A 23,798-nucleotide genomic window follows, 5' to 3' on the forward strand; every position below is an offset into this window, starting at 1 on the left:
GTTGTAGGTGTTGATGACGGTGGGCACGGTGGCGTTGGTGCGACGGCGATGACTTTTGCTTGCTGCTATTTTGATTTTTTTGGTTTCTTTGCTGTTTTTTCTTCCTTTTTTTTGTGTTGAGAACCCCCCTTGATTTTGGGGTTTAAACCCTTTTATAGTGATTTCTCTTTCTTTTTGCGGTAGCAAGTGGGCTAGGGAGAGGTAGGTCGACCGCATGCAATTCTGGCGCAAGTTAGGCTGATTCTTGTCAGAGGGACCAAAATGTAAATACAGTAAAATTTTTGGGGCCGAAACGTAATTTAGAGAAAGTTTAGGGGTTGAAATGTAATTTGAGAAAGTTTAGGGGTCAAAATGTAATTTAGAAAAGTTTAGGGGTTGAAATGTAATTTCAAGAAAGTACAGGGGTCAAAATGCAATTTTTTTATTTTTTTTAATTTTTTTAACACAAAATTATTCCCGGACAAAATTCAGTGACTACAGCTGCCCCTCTTTGCTCATCGCTGTGAAACAGGGATAGAGCAAAGACTTAAAAGCACTGAATTTTGTTCGACTGTCCAAAATTTTCTTTTTATTTGAAAAATAGAAATCGAGAATAGCTCAGTGACCAAAGCTCAACTCACCTCTGTATATGAGTTGATTTTAAAAAGACATAAATTAAAAATACCTCAACGTGACAGGAGGCTCAACTCACCTCAGTATTATGAGTTGATTTTTGAAAAAGCAAAATTAAAAAAATACCTCAGCGTGACCCGAGGCTCAACTCACCTCTGTATTATGAGTTGATTTTTGAAAAAGCAGAAATTAAAAAATACCTCAGCGTGACCCGAGGCTCAACTCACCTCTGTATTATGAGTTGATTTTTTGAAAAAGCAGAAATTTAAAATACCTCAGCGTGACCCGAGGCTCAACTCACCTCTGTATTATGAGTTGATTTTTTGAAAAAGCAGAAATTAAAAAATACCTCAGCGTGACCCGAGGCTCAACTCACCTCTGTATTATGAGTTGATTTTTGAAAAATAAAATTAAATTAAAAAAATACCTCAGCGTGACCCGAGGCTCAACTCACCTCTGTATTATGAGTTGATTTTTTGAAAAAGCAGAAATTTAAAAATACCTCAGTGTGACCCGAGGCTCAACTCACTTACAGATTATGAGTTGATTTTTGAAAAAGCAAATTAAAAAATACCTCAGTGTGACCCGAGGCTCAACTCACCTCTGTATTATGAGTTGATTTTTTGAAAAAAACAGAATTTTAAAAATATTTCTTGAAAGAAACAGGGTTTCAAAAAAAACATCAGGTGAAACTAAAAGCCTTCTTCCTTATTGATTCTGTGCAACTTTCTCCTAGTATTCCTTGCTCTACTGGTATACTTGTATATGTCATTTATGATGTTATTATGATATGCACATGTTTGTCCTAAATGCTTTTGTGTCTACATGATCATGCAATGCACCATGGGCTGTTTGTCACGTGCCCCACTTTTGATTTTTGTGAGGGTCCGTATTCATTTCCTCAATTCTTGACTTTTCTCTCCAGTTTTGTACTCATCTTCAAGTTTGGTGAGTAACCCACATTTCTTCGTATATCACCCTCTTGCCCCCTGTTGAACTTTGTTCTTGCTTCAGGGTCCTTGTATTTATGAAATTCTCATCCAGGTAATGCTCAACATTTCTTTTGTTTAGAGTATGACATCTTACTATTTATCATTTAAATGAAGCAAACACGAGATGCATGAAAAATCGCAAAGTAGGCATGAAAGAAACACCTCATATTCAAATTTTTCAAAAGCAACAAACAAAGAAAATTGACAAGGAAAAATTCAAATAAAAAAAACATCATAAAGAAAAGAAAGCGAATTCAATGGCCAGAAATGCTCTAGATATCCAATGCATGAACTTTCCACGTTTCTTCATCCTGGATCTTTTCGAGCACGGCTTCTTGTGTGAAGATTTTGAGCTTCTGAGAATGCTTCAAATATTGTAACCTCGCAATTCGACTCCCCGTTCAAGCCAATTGGCTTCTTCAAGCCCGAGCCCACTTCATTAGGACGCCCTTTTGGGTTTTCATCCTAATCCTTTCGTTTATCAAGACGCCCTTTTCGGGTTTTCATCTTGATTTTTCTTTTTCTTTTTTTTTGTTTTTTTCTTTCTTTTTTGTTTTGTTTTTTGTTCCTTTTTGTTGTTTTTTTTTGTTTTTTTCTCTTTTTTTTTCAGGCATAATATTTCTTCACAGCATCTGAGTTCACTAGATTAGGTAATTCTTTCTCGTCAATCTCGGTGAGAATCAGAGCCCCCCCTAAGAATGTCCTTTTTACAACGTATGGCCCTTCCCAATTTGGTGACCACTTTCCTCGAAAGTCCTTCTGTATAGGGAGAATCTTTCTTAAAACAAGCTCCCCTTCACGAAATTCTCTTGGCCGCACCTTTTTATCATGGGTCGTGATCATTCTTTTCTAATATATCTGTCCATGACAAATTGCCTTCAAGTGTTTCCCTTCAATAAGGTTTAGCTCGAGCTCGAACCCACTCTGATTCTTCTAATCTTGTCTCCATTAAGACGCGCAGGGATGGGATCTCTACTTCGATAGGCAGAACGGCTTCCATTCCATAGACCAGAGAAAAAAGAGTTGGCCCCATAGACGTCCGTACCGAGGTGTGATATGCATACAAGGTGAATGGTAGCTTCTCGTGCCAGTCTTTATATGTCTCAGACATCTTCCTAATAATCCTCTTAATGTTCTTATTAGCCGCTTCTACTACTCCGTTCATCTTCGGGCGATACGGCGAAGAATTATGATGCTTTATCTGAAATTGCTCACATATTTCTTTCATCATCTTGTTGTTCAAATTTAAAGCATTATCTGAAATGATTCTTTCGGGCAGACCGTATCGACATATGATCTCCTTTTTTAAGAACCTACAGACTGCAGCCTTGGTCACATTAGCAAACGAAGTGGCTTCTACCCATTTTGTGAAGTAGTCTATAACCACAAAGATGAATCGATGCCCATTGGAAGCTTTCGGGGAAATTGGCTCTATAACATCCATGCCCCACATAGAAAAAGGCCACGGAGAAGTCATGACATGAAGGGGTGACGGAGCTGCATGAATTTTATCACCATAAATTTGACATTTGTGGCACTTTCGTGCGTAACCAATGCAATCCCTTTCCATCGTCAGCCAATAATAACCAAGTCTCACAATCTGCCTGGCCATGGTGAAACCACTGGCATGTGTTCCACAAATTCCTTCATGAACCTCCTCAAGTATCTTTCTAACTTCAACAGCGTCCACGCACCTCAAGAGCACTTGATCTTTTCCCCTTCTGTATAGAATATCCCCGTCAAGAACAAATTCAATTGCCATTCTTCTGATTGTTCTTTTGTCATTCTCATTTGCTTCCTCGGGGTACCTTTGGTTCTTGATATACTCTAACATATCATGGAACCATGGTCGTCCATCTGACTCCTCCTCAATGCTAAAATAGTGTGCGGGGGTCTCATATATGCTCATTTGGATATGCATTATTTCAGTTTCTCTGTTTGCTTTGAACATTGAAGCCAGGGTGGCCAGAGCATCAGCCAATTGGTTCTCTTCTCGTGGAAAGTAGTTAAAAGTCACTTCCTTGAATTCTTTGACCAATTTCACAACGAGATCGTGATATTTGACTAATTTCAAATCCCTCACTTCCCAATCTCAACGAATTTGGTAAATGACTAAAACTGAGTCCCCGTGTACTTCTAAGATTTCAATTTTCTTCTCGATAGCTGCACGAAGTCCCATGATGCAAGCTTCATATTCCGCTATATTATTTGTACAAAAGAAATTCAATCTGGCAGTAAGCGGGTAATGGTCCCCATCAGGTGACACTAAGACTGCTCATATTCCATGCCCTAATGCATTTGATGCACCATCAAAGCTCATCTTCCATGACTTTCCTTTTGATGACTCGCCCTCTTTTTCTGAAATGCACATCAAATCTTCATCTGGGAACTCAAATCTCAAAGGCTCGTATTCCTCCGTTGTTCGACTTGCCAAGAAGTCGGCTATTGTGCTTCATTTTATCGACTTTTGGCTCACATATACAATGTCATACTCAGTTAATAGGATCTGCCATCAGGCCATTCTCCCTAAGAGTGCAGGTGACTCTATCATGTACTTTATTGGGTCCAATTTTGAAATTAACCATGTCGTATGATACATCATGTATTGCCTGAGCCTTCGAACCGTCCAAATCAATGCACAACAAAACTTCTCAATTGAAGGGTACTTTGCCTCATATTCTGTGAACTTCTTGCTGAGGTAGTAAATTACCTTCTCTCTTCTCCCTGACTCATCATGTTACCCCAGTACGCAACCCATTGAATTCTCAAACACGGTCAGGTACAATATTAAGGGTTTTCTATGGGTCGACAGTACTAGCACAGGAGGATTAGACAAATATCGTTTTATCTTATCGAAGGCCACTTGGCACTCCTCGATCCATTCTCCCGGGTTATGCTTTCGAAGGAGTCGAAAAATTAGATCACACTGATTCGTAAGTTGGGCAATGAATCGAGCAATGTAATTCAAGCTTCCTAAAAATCCTCTGACTTCTTTTTATGTGCGCGGGGGAGGCAATTCTTGTATAGCTTTTATCTTATCTGGATCAACCTCGATACCTCTTTCACTAACAATGAAACCTAGCAGTTTTCCTGAGGTAGCCCCAAATGTACATTTGGCCGGGTTAAGCTTCAACTGGAACTTTCTTAATCTTTCAAACAGCTTCCTAAGACTCCCAACATGCTCTCTTTCTTCCCGAGATTTGGCAATCATATCATCAACATAAACTTCTATTTCTTTGTGCATCATATCATGGAATAACGTCACCATGGCTCTCTGATATGTTGCCCCAGCATTCTTTAATCCGAACGGCATTACCTTGTAGCAGAAGGTTCCCCACATTGTTATGAATGTAGTTTTCTCCATATCTTCGGGAGCTATCTTTATCTAATTATAACCTTGCTGTCTTTCTTCGGTACCAGGACTATGTTAGCCACCCACTCTGGATATTTGGAGACTTGTAGGAAGGCGGCGTCGAATTGTTTCTTGACTTCTTCTTTTATCTTTAACAGCATTTCAGGTCTCATCCTTCTTAATTTCTGTTGAATGGGCTTGCATTTTGGTTTCAGTGGGAGCTTGTGGACCACAATATCCGTGTTCAATCCTGGCATATCCTGATAAGACCAGGCAAACACATCCTTGTATTCATGGAGCAAGGCGATCAAATCTTGCCTTGTGTTTTCTGAAATGGAAGTCACAATCTTCACTTCTTGTTTCTCTTCTTCATTCCCCAAGTTAACTACCTCAACAGATTCTTGATGGGGTAGGATTTGTTTCTCTTATTGTTCCACCATTCTCAGTAAGTCAGGAGACGAGACACAATCTTCAACATTTTCGTCAGCTTCGAATTCTCCTAAACAAACAACCTTCTCAAAATTGATTTCAGGGTTCATAACGGGATTATTCATGCCATTAATATCTGAGCACCTGAAAGGTGAATGGAAAAAGGCTATAGCAGAGTATTGAGGTATTGTAATCAACACACAATGATATGAGATGATATGAGATATATGCCAGAAAAGGATATGAACAGAAGGAGTAGTCGCAAAGTTAATGAAAAGAATATGACAATATAAAACAAAATGCATCTTTATTAATGTTCATTGAAATGATAAAGAGCAAACATAAGCTCTTACAAAAGGAACCCTACTGTTCAAGGACACACAAAATGAAGGGTTAACATTGAGCATTACTCTGAAGGGACTTAAAACTACAATGAGGTCCTCGGCAGTCCGATTGTTCAAAACATATCACGGAGGACAAGGCGTATCGTTGAAAGATCCTCAATTGTATCACTCTCATTGAATTCAACATCCATAGCCCTAGCCCTTAAACGCGTTCTATAAGAATGACGTGATTCCAGACTTGGAGTGTCGCAACTGTGGATTATATTGTTTTAGTCTCAGTGAATGATTAGGGTGATATGTATATGCAATGAATGAATGAATGAATGACCAATGGATGCTAGTCATGCGTAAATATGCAAAAAATGGTGTTGATTTCAAGATAGCCCCATATTTTGGCGTTTCAATTATCAAAAGAGTCGATTACAAAATATTTTGTCGATGAAGATGCTCATAGTGTTTGAGTCTCATTGTTTCCAGATCCTAGTCAAGTCTTCGAAGTTATTCTGTAAAGCGTTCGAAGTCATATGCTCAGGAAGATCGGAGATATATCTTTCTTTTAAACTATCCCCTTTTGCTTTTTGGGTCCTCAAAGACCAGTCTCGGACTACGGCATTTTTCTCAGTTACTTGTGTAATTGACTTCTCCATCAGAAACCCGTTTTTGGCAACCAATCTTTAACCAATACCTTCATAATGAGATGTCTATGATGCATGATAAAAAAATAAAATGAAGAACAAATAATCTTGGTTAGAGATCACAATAGAAATAAACAGAGGAAAAAAAGAAAAATAAAGACTATGGAAAATTTAACAAATTAAGCTATTCAATCATGCAATTTGGTGGAAAAGACCCACATTTTTCTTTTTCTTGCCCCAATATGCTTTACAAGAAACCTACCCACATACCATCGACAATCTATCCGCCCAATTTATTAAACAGACTCAATTCATTAAATAAGTGTAAATGCAAAAGAAATAAAAGGTAATAGGCGTTTCTCCGTGTACTTATTTTGGTGACTATTCGATGAGACGGAGGTTCGGCATGACTCTAATTGGGTGGCTCAGTGCGGTTCACTATATGTGGTTTTGGTTCTAGAAAGGTACTCGAATTGTCCATCTGTCACCTACTAAGGTTAGTACGAGCCTCGGTCATCACCCATCACAGCTCACGAGCTCAATTCGAGGATTACATTTACTTATGCCTATGCGGAGGGACGAGTTAACTCACGAAAGCATAAGTCATATGTAACCCGGAAGTATTTCATTAGCCTGTGCGGAGGGACGAGTTAACTCACGAAGCGTAGCGTTTACTTCCACTTAAACGGACGGAGCCCGGGTAGAGAGCTCATGTTATGCAAAAAATGCAAGTGCACGGTGTGTGGAGAGAAACTCACAAACCTTTTAAATTTTATTTTTACTAAAACAACTAAAAAAACGTAAAACTTAAAGCTGAAAAAAAAAGAAGAAAAAACAAGTTAGAAAAATATTAATTAAAAAAAACCGAATGCAAATGCATGACTTTTCAAAAAAAAATTCAAGGATCACGATTAAAAATTAATTTGAACAAAGGATTTTAAAAATTTGACAACACGCGTTTAACATCAGACTCGACTCTCAAAAACATTTTTTCCCCAGTGAGTCGCCAAAATGTAGCGACCTAAAAATTTTGAGTACGGGCGCTAATTGAAGTGATTATTGAAAATTTAAAAATTGAATCTCGACTTTATTTGAAAAGGAGTCGCCACCGATCTTTTTTTCAGGTGTGATCGGACACCTACAAAATTCTCTTTTCAAAAGAAAAATTTATTTTTAAACTTTTCTAAAAAAGAGGCAACTTTAGGTCCACGTAAAAATCCAGAGAAAATTAGGGTCCGGGAGTCGGTTACTCGCGAGGAAGGTATTAGCACCTCGCGACGCCCAAAATTGGTATCTCAGAAAGCAGGCGTTGTCTTAATTTTCAAAATACAAGTTCAATTTAATATTTAATTGTGATCCGATTGAAACTTGAGAAAACCTTTTTTTTTTGTTTTTAAACACGAGAACTTTGAAACAAAATAATAATTTTTGAAAACACGAAGATTTTTGAAACACGAAAATTTTTGAAAACACGAAAACACAAAATTTTTTAACACGGAATTTTTGAAAACACGATGACTTTTGAAACATGAGAATTTTTAAAACACAAAATTTTATTTTGAAAACACAAATTTTGATAAATTATGAAACACGAGGATTTTTTTTGAAACATGGAAATTTATGAAACAAGGTCAATTTTTTGAAAACACGAAAATTTTTGAAAGACGAGAATTTTTGAAAACACGGAGATTTATAAAACACGAAAGTTTTTTTTTTGAAAACAAGAAAATTTTCAAAATACGAGAATTTTTGAAAACAGGGGAAATTTTTGAAAACATGAAAATTTTTGAAACACTAGAATTTTGAAAACACGAAGATTTTTGAAACATGAGAATTTTGAAAACACGAGGATTTTTGAAATCTGAACATTTTAGAAACATGAAAATTTTTAAAACACGACAATTTTTGAAACACGAGAAATTTATTTTTAAAACATAAAAATTTTAAAACACGAGAATTTGTGAAACTCGAGAATTGTTGAAAAAAATTAAAAATAAAAATATTGAAAATACGAAATTTTTTTAAACACGAAAATTTTAGAAATATGGAAATTTTTAGAAAACACAAAAAATTTTGAAAAATGGATTTTTGAAAACATGAGAATTTTTGAAAACACGAAAAATTTTCGATTTTTCATTAAGCACGATCGCATTTAACACTAATCGGTGATATTCACTCAATATAGCAATGAAATCAACGAATTAGTGTCAAATCGATTCGTTACCTTATTTTGAAAACACGAAATTTTTTTGAAGACACGAAAATTTCAAACGCGAGGATTTTTTAAATACTAATTTTTGAATATTTTCGATTTTTAAAAGGCGATCGATTTTAACGCGAACCGTGATATTCACCCAACATAGCGATGAAATCAACGAGTTCATGTTAAATCGATTCGTTGCCTTATTTATTAAAAGTATTTAAAATAAAATAAAATTAAATAAAAATTGAATTAAATTAAATGAAATTAAAGATATAAATGCCAAAATATAAAAATGCATAAAATATTAATAATATTAAAACGGAAAAAAATACGAGCATTAAATTAAAATTAAAAAACGAAATTACCGAAAAATCTCGAGACACGAGCTTCGCCGAACGGGTAACACAAAATTTAACCCCTTTTTTCTTGTTTTTTCTTTTTTCTTTTTTTCTTTTTCTCTCTTTTTCTTTTTTTTTTTCTTCTTTCTTTCTTTTTTCTTTTTTCCTCTCTGCTGGGCTGGCGCGCGGGCCTGGGCTGCTGGTGCTGGCTTGGGGTGGCCTGCTTCTTGTTGGGTTGAATCTGCTGCTGGATTGGGCTGCACTGGGCTTGGTTTGGGCCTGCTTTGTTGTTGGCCTATTGTTTTTTTTGCTGTTTCTTTTTTGGTTTTTTTCTTGGAGCAGGCCTGCTGTTGCTGGTGTTGTGGCCTGCTGGCAGCACGGGTCGGGTCTACTATTCGGGTCGGACCCGGGTCGTCGGGTCGGGTTGACCCAGCTGTTGTAATTTTTATTTTTATTTTCTTTCCCTTTCTTCTTTCTTTCTTCTTTCTTCTTTCCTTTTTTCCTCTCTTTTTCCTTTCCTTCTTCTTCCTTCTTCCCTTCGACCTTGCTCTTCCTCGCCGTCGCCGCTTCCTCCGCCCGATGCGACGGTCTCCGGCGTCTCCTCTTCTCTTCTTCTTTCTTCTTCTCTTCTTTTCTCTTTTTTTTTGTTTTCAGTTGCTGTTTTTATTTTCTCCTTTTTTGCTTGTTGCTTTGCTTGTTTGAGTTGTAGGTGTTGAACGACGGTGGGCACGGTGGCGTTGGTGCGACGGCGGTGACTTTTGCTTGCTGCTATTTTGATTTTTTTGGTTTTTTTGCTGTTTTTTCTTCCTTTTTTTTTTGTGTTGAGAACCCCCCCTTGATTTTGGGGTTTAAACCCCTTTTTATAGCTGATTTCTCTTTCTTTTTGCAGGTAGCAAGTGGGCTAGGGAGAGGTAGGTCGGCCGCCGCCGTTGCAGGCGCAAGTTGGGCTGATTGCTGTCAGAGGGACCAAAATGTAAATACAGCAAAATTTTTGGGGCCAAAACGTAATTTAGAGAAAGTTTAGGGGTTGAAATGTAATTTTGAGAAAGTTTAGGGGTCAAAATGTAATTTAGAAAAGTTTAGGGGTTGAAATGTAATTTCAAGAAAGTACAGGGGTCAAAATGCAATTTTTTTATTTTTTTTAATTTTTTTAACACAAAATTATTTCCGGACAAAATTCAGTGATTACAACTTTTGGTGAAAATGAACTTGAACACTCAAAATCCTAAAACCTTAACAAAACTATTCGCAACATAAATTATTATACATATCAAAATCATGTTTATGACAACTTTTTTGTATATATCAAAATTATTTTGTTATAATTCTATATTAAGTTTTCTACAACAAGCAACATACATTTCAAAAGCTAAACAGAAAAAACTAGATAAATATAGCTAGAATTTTGTCCTCAAAGTTTTAAAAAGTAAATGAACAAATATGAAAAAAAAAAGATAACTAGCTTAGAAAATCATACAAAACTAAATTTTTTCAAAATTCAATGGTTGTTCTTGGGATTAAATTTTGAAGCCTAATTAAAATTTTCAAAATTTTAAGAGTTCAATTATATTTTTTTAAATGGAGAGTCGAATTAAAATTTCTCAAAATTTTGTAAGATTAACGAGAATTTCCAAAAAAAATAGAACCTTTTAGTTAAAATTTTCAAAAGAAAAATTGAAAAACATATTAGAAATTTTCAAAATTTAAAGTCTAATTAAAATTTTCAAAAAAATCTAAAAAATAAATCAAAATTTTGGTGGATTCCACACCATTACGGCTTGCCTGGCCCAAATTATTAATAAAATCACCTGCTTAATACAAGATCTCTTTATTCATCATCAACAAAGAAAATAAATAAAGACAAAGAATAGTAGAAACAAGATCGAATATTAAATGTGAAATGCTAAAAATGCTAACCCTTTTTTAGAAAAGTAACCATATGAGCCCATTTTTTCCCCATCTTAGCATGAAACTCAATAATAGCCTGGTCTTCTTCAGGAGAAGAGGATCCCTTCTTCATGTTTGGTCTTCAATGGTTAACCCCTCTAAGCCTACAACTATTCTCGCAATGTGCCAATCCTTTGTTCTTTTGCACAACATTTCAATTCCCTTCACCATGACTCCTCACATACTCTACCAACACCGCATCCTCCGTGCGGTTCACAGCCTCTTTTTTAACACTATGTCGACTTCTCATTCGATGTCAGATTACTTATTTTTCTTTTGAATTTGTCTTTAAAATAGTAAAGTACAACTTGACAATGAAAAGAGGACAGGTTCTACCCTAATATTGAATTGGGATAAAAAAGAATCAAATACAATAAGTACGAACTTTTAAAAAGAATCAAAATCATAAAATAACAATACTTTTTTTTTACAATACTTATTAGTGTTTAAAAGGGGTTTTTGATTTTGGAGGGCCTAAACTCTGTGCCATGAAAGGAAGAGTTTAAGACCCACTAAAAAAGAGATCAACAAAGTAGAGAAAGGTATATTACTTATTAAAAAATTTAGAGGTGAAATTCAATGGTAGGCCATAATGGGCGAGTTAATTTGACTTGAAAAGATAAGTTAATTTTTGTAAGATTAATGAGAATTTGCAAAAAAAAATTAGAACACTCAAGTTCTAACACCTTAGCAAAGCTATTCACAACATATATTATTATACATATTAATATTTTGACAAATACTAAACATTCTTGATTAAATTAAGTGTTATATTATGTCTATACAACCTTTTTTTTCGTATGTGTCAAAATTATTGTATTAGAATTGTAAGTTTTCTATAGTTAGACATACGACTTACATTCCAACAACCAAACAGAAAAGATTAGAAAAATATAGAATTTTTTTTGCTATCGAAGTTCTTAAAAAGTAAATGAACAAATTTAAAAAAATAAATTGATAACTAGCATAGAAAATCATAAAATATCACACCTTATACTTGGCCCAATCGTCGAGCCCGAGTAACAGGACACTACATCACCGTCTCATCATCAACAAAGTATAAAATATCTCATTGTCATGCGACTATCATGATCAAAACCAAATAAGAACATGAGGTTTAAGCGTAGTTTACCTTAGACGAGTTTAAAATTTACCAAACATACATTAATCGACCTTATAACAAGTTAAAAGCATGTTCAAAGACCATTTAACAAAAGTTGCCAAACAAATCACGTAGGTATTGATACACACCCGTAGGTATCGATGTTTCTCATATTGGTACCGATACCATTTAGAAAATCGTTACCTTTTCAGTATTCCGTTTCTCTACAAAAATTAAAACCCAGCAAATTATCAATAAATTCAATAAGTATCTATATTTTTACCCTGACTATTGATACTCGAGAAATGGTATAGATACCAAAGTGATCTACTGACTTCCTCCACATTCAAAATATCATGAAGGTATCGATACTAAATACCTAATTATCGATACCTCTGAATAAAAGACCAAAATTCACAGCAAAATAAGACATTTATCACAACCATACATAAACAAATTCAACAAGCATCTATAACTTCAAAATTCAACATAAAAAATATCTAAAATTACAACCTAAAGAATCGTTAATAGTTTAAGCTAAGCAAACCAATAAACTAATGTCAAACGTCCATAAACTCTATGAGTAATAAAAACCAACAATCATCTAAACATCATGACAATAATCAACCAACAAATCTACCACATTGCCTTATTCCCCCAGTTCAAAACAATAGTTATAAAATCATCTACTTAATCACTAAGTCTACTTGGATCACTCTACTGGTATTTTTGCACCGCTAACACCGCAACACTAATTGTCTACAAAGGTTTAAAAAAGAGTGGCTGAGCTTAAACAAGCTTAGTGAATGATCGAAATAACCACCAAATAAACATGATATCATGTGTTAAATGAAAACGATCGAAGCACATTTACTTTCATAATTTGTTATAATGACCTACTAAAATACTCATTTAATAACTACCAATTCATTTGGCTTTAGAATCACATAATTAAGCATACATTACATTTAGCGATAATTTGGTACTTAAGGCTATGAAACATAAAGGTGGGCTCTACCATCACACATTGGGTACTAGGACCACCAACACACCATTGACTCGATAAGTCGAACATATCCCAAAAGCGTAGCATGTAGTTAACACTTTCTAACACACACACACATATCCCGGTGAATGGAGCTGAGCTCACATTTCCTTATCTCTCCAAAATTGTTTCGGGCCTTAATGCCCTAGAAACACAACACAAGGGTGAGTACTCACAAATCCTATGGCATGCCGACCATATCCAACGGTCTCAAAGATTACAAGGTTAAAATATTTGCAATTAAACACACATTTTTAAGTATCTTTTTCTGCACACTTTCACTACATATTCACATTATAAGCACAACATCGTCACTGTCATTCAGCATGTATAACATAGCCACAATTAACACATTCACAATTGCCATTACAAGCATATTTCACATGTCCCATTATCACATCTTAATTTTCAATCCACAACACATAGTCAATTTTTTGCAAATTAGACAAGGGGTATAAGAAAGCTTACACTTAGAAGCTAGACTAGGGGTTTAGGCTACTCTTAAGATCCCAAATAACACTATGAATCGTGTTTACAAGCAGCGATTCAAAACACTCACCTTTCGCGCTTTCTCCCTGTCATCGGAAGCATCAACTAGTTAATTTCTTGCTTTTCGCTTTACTCGAAGAAGGTCCTAACGACTCTGAAGCTTAACCAAATTAAGTAAATAACACAATAAACACAATTAAAATTCAGCCATAGACTCACCTAAATCAACCAAAAACACAAGTCTAAATTAGATTCTCATGAAACTGAAATTTCGACTAACTTACCTGAAAAGCAAAAATCTCAACATCTACTCATTCCCTTTGCATAAAACTGATTTCAATCACCTAATTATACATCTAAGACCAATTCCCAACCTTCAAGCTACTCAAAACTACATAAATTCATGGTTCCGAAAGTTCGACGTACAATGACAATTTTCACAAAAACTCAATAAAACCTTAGAATTCTTCAACGAAACTTCTAATCACATCAAAACAAGTTGAAAAACACTTTGACACATAGTCTTCAATCAAAATCCTGAATTTCACCATTAATGACCCAATTTTTTGCATTTGTTCAAAACTTTTGATTCAATTAAGAAAAAACTCAATTTAAAAGGCTAGATATCATCAAAAAGTAATAGGAAAACAAATTATTACCTTGGATGAGAGAAAAAAAAGGTTTGACTTGAAACTCCGAAAAACCTACAAGTTTGAGAGAGTGTTTTTAGTATTTCTCTTTTAATTTGGGAGGGATTTGGTGTTTGTAATTTGATGGAAACAAAATATTAAAGTTTGGAAAATCAAAATAGATGGATGAGGTTTGGGGTTTCAAGGCACAAATAGGTGAGAATGCTCTCTTTTTTTTTTCTTTAATCGTCAAAATAGGGTGAAAAGGGAGGAAGGATTGGGTTGATTTAAAAATTGGTACATTTGCTTTAAAACTACTATTAAGTTAACCTCTTTTACAAAACAGTCCTCTTTTCAAAATTGAACATCTTTTCTACCTTGTTTACAAAAATTGATGTAATTTTCTAAAAGCCATAGAAGAAGAAATTTTTTTATTTACCATGCTTTGAAATTTTAGAACACATTTTGACCTAAAATCCCTAAATTACCCTCGAAACTACTATACCCAATTTTGGGGTGTGACATAAAATACTAAAAAAGATTCTCAAATTCAATAGCAGATCTTGGGATTCTGGTTTGGAAGCCTAACTAAAACTTCCAAAAAAAAATTTAGGAGTTCAAAGAGAATAAAAAAAATTTGGAGCGTTTAATTAAAATTTTTAAAAATTATGTAAGATTAATGTGAATTTCCAAAAAAATTAGAGCCTTTAGTTAAAATTTTCAATAATTTAGATAGTTCAATTAAAATTTTGGGGGCAAAGCCCCCTTTCCACCATTACGTTCCGCCTTGCCCTGATTATTAACAAAATCACCAACTTAATACAAGATCTCTCTATTCCTCACCAACAAAGAAAATAAAAAGAGGCAAAGAATAGTAGAAACAAGATCAAATATTAAATGTGAAATGTAAAAAAATGCTAACCCTTTTTTTAGAAAAGTAGTAATGACTACCTAGGTAGCCATATGAGCCCATTTGTTCCCCATCTTAGCATGCAACTCAATAATAGCCTTATCTTCTTCAAGTTTGGTCTTCAATGGTTAGTCCAACTAAGCCTACAACTACTCCGGCAACGTGCCAACCCTTTGTTCTTTTGCACAACATGCCAATTCCCTTCACCATGACTCCTCATATACTCCGCCAACACTGCATCCTCTGCGCGGTTCACGACCCCTTTTTCAACACTATCTCGCCTTCTCTTCCGATGCCAATACCGTCGTTGTTCATCCCATTGCTACCTAAGAACCCATTACCCTCATTTTGTGCAATAAATTAGTTGTTCCCTACCACCATCATTATCATCATCATTTTCCTTTGGATGTTATGTGCTAATATCTATACCTAAAAAGAAAAGGGCTAAAGAAGGGTTTTTGCAAGATCTTTGTAAATGGCCGTCTCGATATTGTGAATGTAACGAATGTGCCTTTAATTATGACAGACATAATCAAAACAGAAAGTTACCAAATATGAAATAATAAAAGGAAGAGTTTAAGACCCACTAAAGAAGATATAAGCAAAGTAGCAAAAGTTGTATTACTTATTAACACAATTTAGAGGCGAGTTAATTTAAGTTGAAAAGATAAGTTAATTTTGGTAAGATTAATGAGACTTTCCAAAAAAATTAGAACACTAAAAGTTCTAACACTCAAATTTTAGACTCATTTTTCAACGGTATCTTGCCTTCTCTTCTGCCGTCGACAGTGTCATTATTCATCTCATTGCTACCTAAGGACACACCACCCTCCTTTTGTGCAGTAAATTGGTTGTTCCCTCCCATCATTATCATTTTCCTTTAAATGTTATGTGCTAATATCTATAAGTAAAAAGAAAAGGGTTTTTGCAAGCTCTTTGAAAATAGTCGGCGTGATATTGTGAATATAACGAATGCATCTTTAATTATGACAGAAAGAATTGAAACAGAAAGTTACCAAATATGAAATAATAAAATGAAGTGTTTAAGACCCACTAAAGAAGAGATCAACAAAGTACCAAAAGTTGTATTACTCGAGTTAATTTAACTTGAAAAGATAAGTTAATTTTACTTAATAGAAAAAGTTGTACTACTTATTAACACAATTTAGAGGCTAATTAAAATTTTCAAAAAATTTCAAAAGAATAATGAAATTTCTTAAAAATTTTGGGGCAAAGCCCCCTTGTCCACCATTACATTTCACCTTGCCCTGATTATTAACAAAATCACCAACTTAATACAAGATCTCTCTATATCACCAACAAAGAAAATAAAAAGAGGCAAGAATAGTAGAAACAAGATCAAGTATTGCACGTGAAATGTAAAAAATCTAACCCTTTTTTAGAAAAGTAGTAATGACTACCTGAATAGCCATAAAACCCCATTTATTCCCCATCTTAGCGTGCAACTCAAGAGAAAAAGACCCCTTCTTCAAATTTGGTCTTCAATGGTTAGCCCCTCTAAGCCTACAACTATTCCCGCAACGTGTCAACCCTTTCTTCTTTTGCACAACATTCCAATTCCCTTCACAATGACTCCTCACGTGCTCCGACAACATCGCATCCTCCGCACGGTTGACGACCACTTTTTCAATACTATCTCACATTCTCTTTCGATGCCAACATCACCGTTGTTCATCCCAGTGCTTACCTAAAGACACACCACCCTCCTTGTGTGCAGTAAACTGGTTGTTCCCTCCCATCATCATCATTTTCCTTTGAATGTTATGTGCTAGTATCTATACCTAAAAAGAAAAGGGTTTAATGAAGGGTTTTTGCAAGCTCTTTATAAAATGCAGCCACAATATTACGAATGTAACGGATGTGTCTTTAATTACGATAGAAAGAATCGACATAGAAAATTACCAACTAATAATGATAATAATTTATCACAGTCGCAGATTAATTATTTTATTTAACCTAGAAAATAGAGAAAAAAATTAAATTTCACTGTCAGATTACTTATTTTTCTTTTAAATTTGTCTTTAAAATAGTAAAGTACAATGAAAAGAGGACAGGTTTTATCCTGATACTAAATTGCAATCAGAAATGAATCAAATACAATAAATACCAACTATTAAAAAGAATCAAAATCATAAAATAACAACACTTATTAGTGTTTAAAAGGAGTTATTTATTCAGGAGGGTCTAAACTCTGTGCCATGAAAAGGAAGAGTGGAAGATCCACTAAAGAAGAGATCAGAAAAGTAGCAAAAGGTGTATTGCTGCTTATTAACACAATTTAAAAGTGGAATGCAATGGTAGATCCTAATAGGCGGGTTAATTTGACTTGAAAAGCTAACCTAATTTTCTTGTGTTTTGTTAAATGCTTTTAACAAAATCAAAGCATATTGACCTGATGCATACAAGAACATTATAAAACAAAATGCATACTATGAACTCAACATAATGTATGGTAATTACACCAAACATCATATACTATAATCATCTTTCCTAAATTTATTATTAATTTATGATATTTATAAAGATAAAACAATTGTTATCCCATAATAGGAATTCTAATATTGTCTCCTAAGTCTAAAACAAAACAACAACTTGATGAACTTAAAATATTTTAAATTTAATTAAAATGTTACAAAAAAATGATATCGAAAAGAAAATAACTTGTTACTATATAAATTACCATGGCTACAAAAGACAATTTGATTTCTCGTATAAAGACTAATGAATTAATTTCTTCCCTTTTTGGTAGAAGACCAACTAGTTTTTAATGAATATAATTTTCATAATTGGGATATAATTTTCATGTTGAGAGTACATGTAGTTAGAATTAAATTGGAATATTTAATGATAAAATATTTGTAACTAAAAGTAAAATTTAATTTCATCATCATAAAATGATTATTAATATTAATTATTTGATATGTTGTCACTATTTCATCATTTCCTTAAAAAAACTTGGTGCCAATTTGAGCTTTTGTGGAATTGATCATATTTATACACTCATAGTTACGATTTATTTGTGAAGTAATTTAACCTATCACAAATACAAAAATTATGTAGTGACAAACTTTTATCATCACATTTATGATCAGTAATAGTGCATAATCTCTTGGTAACTTGGCCCAAATTTAGTATTTCATTAGTGATGGATTTGGTAACAATTACTCATTTATAGTGACGATTTATTGTGATGTAATCCATACAGACACCATTACATCATCACAAAGAGTGAATTTTAAAGTGACAATTTTATTGTCACAATATTGATAGTAATAGTGACTATTAGATATGTTGCCACTATCATACCATCTCTTGAGAAAAAGTTTTTGGCGTGAGTCTTAAGCATTTCATTAGTGATGAATTGGTTAGTAACAATTATATGCTTATAGTGGCAATTTACTTGTAACGTAATTTAAATTGTTATCATAATAGTGACAATATATTAATGAATCACACTTACTTATTTTTGAAGTGTTTCATACAAAATTCGTCACAAATAATTAACTATTTGTGACAAAATTCTATATTATCACAATTATATCTTCACTAAAAATCTTGATTGTTCTAGAGCCGGAAAGTTGTCCCAGGATCGAACGCTTGAAGACCTGGCAGCATGGTTGGGCGAAATATCAGCAGGGTGCAATGAAGCTATGTGATGCATATCAAGGGCTAAATGATTTTCATTATCTATTATAGCAGAGGGTTGCCGCTCGGAGCTTTCGCCATTGTCGTTGCACCATTCGGGGATCGCCGTGCCAAAGGAAGAAGGACCATCAATGTTGATTAGCCTCGAATAGTCTTCTTCATTTTGTGCAGCGTACATCATCTCTTTCGGTATTTCATTATTGCCACCGTTGCCATTGGCGGCTAGCGCCTGAGCTTCCTGCAGCATATTCTCCAACAACCCATCGTCGTTGATTTGGTTCGAACGGAGATCCATTTTCAACGGGTAAAAATCCCCAGAATCCTGATGAGGATGATGATTAAATGTTGTCCTCGACGATGAAGGGAGATCGAGTGTCATTCGATTCGAATAGTGCTGCATTGGTGAAAACGGCAATGTAAATCTCGAGCTGGTAGCATCAAGATGATTATTATTGTAATTGTTGCTTTGAAGTCCGTCATGCTTGAACCGCTTGTTGCTATGGAAGAAGTCGTCGTCGGCGGTGGTGTTGGGATAATTGATTAGAGGGAGAGTTGGGAAAGGAGGTGGGTTATGGGGAGAGTGAAGTGGGGAGATATGGTGTGGTGTTGAAGCGGAAGGGCTAGGGAGAGGCGGCGGCGTCGAGGCTGAATTCGGGCTTTGGAGTGGCGGAGGCGGCGTTGTTAAGGCTGAATGAGGATTGTAAAGGAAGTTTTGAGGTGGTGGTCTGTGAGGGATGTGGAGAGGGTGAAGAGGCATGGGATTTGAGGTGTGGGGAGACACTATGGGAGTTTGGAAGGAGAAACAGGAGTTGGGTGCAGTGGTTGGCGGAGGATGTGAGTGGCGCTGTCGGTGCTGGTGCTGGGAATAGAAGGGTTGGACGTGAGGTGGGTAAAGTGGGAGGCCTTGGCGTTGCCTTCTCTTCACCCTTGTGTTCCAATAGTTCTTGATTTCATTGTCTGTTCTTCCAGGAAGCTACATTATCATGCATTAACAAATGTTACTTTCTAGTTATCTATTTTAAACCATTTAATAGTAGAGAAATTAATTTAAACCAACCTCACATGTTCTTTCACTAAAAATTAACATAAATTATTTGTTTGAAGGTATAACTACAAGTAATACATCTCTATAACTTCAATCAACGTCATTAAATCAGTATAATTAATGTAAAAACGGAAATACAATCAGAACATCCATATAGCTACAACTAGTAGGGAGGCCTTCACCCTTGACTACTTGAGGCAAACTATCATAAAGCACAAATAATACATTCAAAGATACATTTATACTTGGGTAAAAAAAAACTAGACAAGACCCGCACATACTGAAAATCAAGAGAACCCTTAAATACTTTTGGTGAAAATGAACTTGAACACTCAAGACCATAGCAAAGCATGTCTTGATTAAATCAAGTGTTATATTCGTATGCATTGGAATTGTTGTCTTAGAACTGTATTTTAAGTTTTCTATAGCTAGACATACCACATACATTCCAAAATAAAAAGAAACTAAATGTCAAATATAAAAAGATCCTTTTTTATAATGCCTAATACAATATCTCTTTGTTCATCACCAACAAAGAAAATAAAAAGAGGCAAAGAATAGCAGAAACAAGATCAAATATTAAATGTAAAAAATACTAACCTGAGTAGCCATACGAGCCCATTTATTCCCCATCTTAGCATGCAACTCAATAATGATCTTTTCTTCTTCAGGAGAAAAAGATCCTTTCTTCAAGTTTGGCCTTAAATGGTTAACCCATCTAAGCCTACAACTCTTCCCACAACGTGCCAACCCTGTGTTCTTTTGCACGGCATTCCAACTCCCTTCACCATGACTCCTCACGTACTCCACCAACACTGCATCCTCTATCGCCGTCCACGGCCCCTTTTTCAACGGTATCTCGCCTTCTCTTCCACCCCCGACACCGCCGCTATTCATCCCATTGCTACCTAAGAACTCACCACCCTCGTTTTGTGCAGTAAATTGGTTGTTCCCTCCCATCATCATCATCATTTTCCTTTGAATGTTATGTGCTAATATCTATACCTAAAAAGAAAAGAGCCTAATGAAGGGCTTTGGCATATTGCAAGCTCTTTTGTAAATGTCCGCCATAATACTATGAATGTAACGGATGCTATTTCTTTAATTATGACAGAAAGAATCGAAACAAAAAGTTACCAAATATAAAATAATAAATATAATTCTAATGATAATAATTTATTACAGCTACAGATTAACTATTTATTTGGTCTTGTTGAGTGAAAATTAAATTTCACTCTCATATGACTTGGTTTCCTTTTAAAGGTGTCTTTAAAATAGTAAAGTACAACTTGACAATGAAAAGAGGACAGATTTTACTCTAATACTAAGTCCTGGTTAGAAACAAATTAATTACTATAAATACCAACTATTAAAAAGAACAAAATCATGTCTTAAATTTAGATTTAATAATTTCCGACATAATAAAAAATAATTAAAATAATATTATTTTTATATTTTAATTAATATAAATTCTTATGTATATAAAATCTGGTGTATGAGATAAGTCTATTAACTTCAAATTAGTATTCGATCCCTTTATTTTTGGGTCTTTGTTTACTCCTTTAAATGAATTCTACCTTCGAAAAAAAATATAAAGTATTAAAGTATTAAAGTATTAACATATATAATACTTTAAAATAATATAAACATATTAAAATATATAAATTATTTGAAAACTGTCTTTGGTTATTAGTGTAATAACATGACGAAAATATCTTCTTTTTGGGCCAAAGAAAAAAAGCTTATTTAATATAGACATGTCAAAATAGTTACACATATATAAAATAAAGAATGAAGAGTACAAATTTAAACTTGAAATTAGAATGATAAATAAAAACCCTTTGCCACGATCAAGTCATAAGAGTAACTAAAAACTACCATTTTTTATTAGTTTATAACTAGCTCGTGACTAAAACAAGTGGAAAAGAAATAATAGTCCCACCTAACATGGTATTATTGTTTCATTTACGGACAATTTTTTAATTTCTGACAAATTTAAACATGAAATCTCTCTACAATTCTCTCTCAAAAATCACAACTACCATAGTGACTTTTCTCAACTATCTATTGCTTTCATCACCATCACTTGTCACCGCACTTATTTTTCAGGATCTAGACTAATATTTATACCAGTCATCTATTTATAACACTCTCTTTTACCGATTTGTAACGTTTCTTCACTTAAGTAAAAACTCCTTATAAAATATAATTTATTAACTAATATATAATATCTATCATCATTGGAAGAAAATAAAGTTTAGTTCATAAAACATCACTAAAATATGTTGAAAGCAATCTTACATCAATATAATTTTTCTTTCCCTCTAAATGGGTTCTTTCTCATTTTTGTTCTCCTTAGAAGCTTTTAATCATGAATTTCATGAATATTTTGGTTTTGATCTTAGCTATCCATGGAGCAAAAAAATTTAGCTTAAGGGTGCAAAAAGACCTTAAACCTTTTTTAAAAAAAAACAATTAAGCCTTTATTCTTTTTTTTTTCTTTTTTTTTTTGCACTCATTTGGGTACTTAACCTTTCAAAATACATCAAAAAGGCCCTCAAACCTTTTCAAAAAAAAGTAATTAAGCCCCTACTTTTTTTGTACTCAATTCGGTACTTGAACTTTCAAAATGCATCAAAAATGCCCTCAAACCTTTTCAAAAAAAGCAATTAAGCCCCTACTCTTTTATTTGTACTCAATTTGGTACTTGAACTTTCAAAATGCATCAAAAATGCCCTCAAACCTTTTCAAAAAAAAAGCAATTAAGCCCCTACTCTTTGATTTGTACTCAATTCGGTACTTGAACTTTCAAAATGCATCAAAAAGGCCCTCAAACCTTTTCAAAAAAAAGTAATTAAGCCCCTACTCTTTTTTTTTGCACTTAATTGGGTACTTGAACTTTCAAAATCCATCAAAAAGGCCCTCAAACTTTTTCAAAAAAAAAAGCAATTAAGCCCCTACTTTTATTAAAAATTAGAAAAGAAAATTATAAAAATTAAAATAATAAAAGCTATAAATATTATTAAATTTTAATAAAAATTTCAAATATTAAAATTAGAAATAAATATAAAATAGTAAAAATATTAAAAATTGTTAAAATTTTATAAAAGTCGTAAAATTGTAAAATATATAGAAATATAAAATTTTATAAAGTCGTAAGAAAATTATACAAAATGTAAAAAATATAAATTTCATAAAAAATTAAAAAGTTATCGTACCACAAGAAACATTCTATATTTTTCTATAACTTTTATTGACTTTTATTTTTTTATCATTTTATGTCACATGTCACACTGTGTTACGGCATGTAATGACTTTAATTGAAAAAAACTAAGGTCGTTAATTTTTATTATTTTTACAAAAAATTTTACTATTTTTATTTTTTTATTTATTTTTATAAAAATTCTAATTTTAATAAATTTTATATTTTATTAATAATTTAATAATTTTTCTATAGTTTTTTAATTTTTAATTTTTATAATTTTTTCTAATTTTAATAAGACCAAGGGCTTAATTGCTTTTCCTAAAACTTTTGAAGGTCTTTTGATGCATTTTAAAAGTTTAAGTACCCAATTGAGTGAAAAAATAAGGGCTTAATTACTTTTTTGAATAAGTTTAAACACCTTTTTAATACATTTTAAAAGTTCAAGTATTCAATTAAATAAAAGAAAAAACCGACTTAATTATTTTTTTTTTAAAATTTGAGTACTTTTCAAAGCTATAAAAACTTTGGTGGAATGGATTGATTGCTACCAAATTTTTCACGGAAAAGCATGTTTCACCACTGACTTGGTCTAGTAGAGCTGAAAACTTCACTTGACCATTTATTGATTTATGCTCCAATTCTTTATAATAATAAAAAAAGCGATAATTTTTCTCTCTTTTTTAATAATTTTATTATAAGTTTTAATCATACTTGTTCTTTTTGACACAATATTTAGAACTACTCATAGTCCTTCCCCAACATATAAATAGGAGGATTATGCGTTTCAATGCACTCAATCCTACGTTCTCGTGTAGTGACAACAATACTCATGTGAAAGTACCCAAAACATTTCAA

At 33.6% G+C, this 23,798-nt stretch overlaps 1 protein-coding gene and 2 long non-coding RNA genes across 3 annotated transcripts; 1 reads left to right on the plus strand and 2 right to left on the minus strand.

Annotated features, from left to right (window-relative positions):
* Positions 1-6,083: 6,083 nt before the first annotated feature.
* On the minus strand, positions 6,084-9,406 carry LOC128034590 (uncharacterized). The gene is made up of 2 exons (XR_008190668.1): positions 8,933-9,406; positions 6,084-6,430 (listed from the first exon to the last, which is right to left on the minus strand). It is a non-coding gene; the product is annotated as an uncharacterized LOC128034590 (long non-coding RNA).
* Positions 9,407-9,511: 105 nt separating this feature from the next.
* On the plus strand, positions 9,512-10,050 carry LOC128034589 (uncharacterized). The gene is made up of 2 exons (XR_008190667.1): positions 9,512-9,656; positions 9,795-10,050. It is a non-coding gene; the product is annotated as an uncharacterized LOC128034589 (long non-coding RNA).
* Positions 10,051-18,583: 8,533 nt separating this feature from the next.
* LOC105801631 (transcription factor MYB120) lies at positions 18,584-20,710 on the minus strand. Its single transcript, XM_012632848.2, has 2 exons — positions 20,339-20,710; positions 18,584-19,666 (listed from the first exon to the last, which is right to left on the minus strand). The coding sequence occupies exons 1-2, from the start codon at positions 20,708-20,710 to the stop codon at positions 18,584-18,586; spliced, it is 1,455 nt and encodes a 484-aa protein (XP_012488302.1).
* Between the last annotated feature and the right edge of the window lie 3,088 nt (positions 20,711-23,798).

This window comes from Gossypium raimondii, chromosome 11 (genome assembly GCF_025698545.1).
Source record: "Gossypium raimondii isolate GPD5lz chromosome 11, ASM2569854v1, whole genome shotgun sequence".
Classification (NCBI taxonomy): Eukaryota; Viridiplantae; Streptophyta; class Magnoliopsida; order Malvales; family Malvaceae; genus Gossypium; species Gossypium raimondii.

What these genes read in the sequence shown, in the direction of transcription:
- LOC105801631 (XM_012632848.2), bottom strand. Translation starts at nt 20,710, where the DNA reads ATGATGATGATGATGGGAGGGAACAACCAATTTACTGCACAAAACGAG. An exon ending in GGGCTCGTATGGCTACTCAG is followed by an intron (nt 19,667 to 20,338) that starts GTTAGTATTTTT and finishes ATGATAATGTAG; the next exon opens with CTTCCTGGAAGAACAGACAA.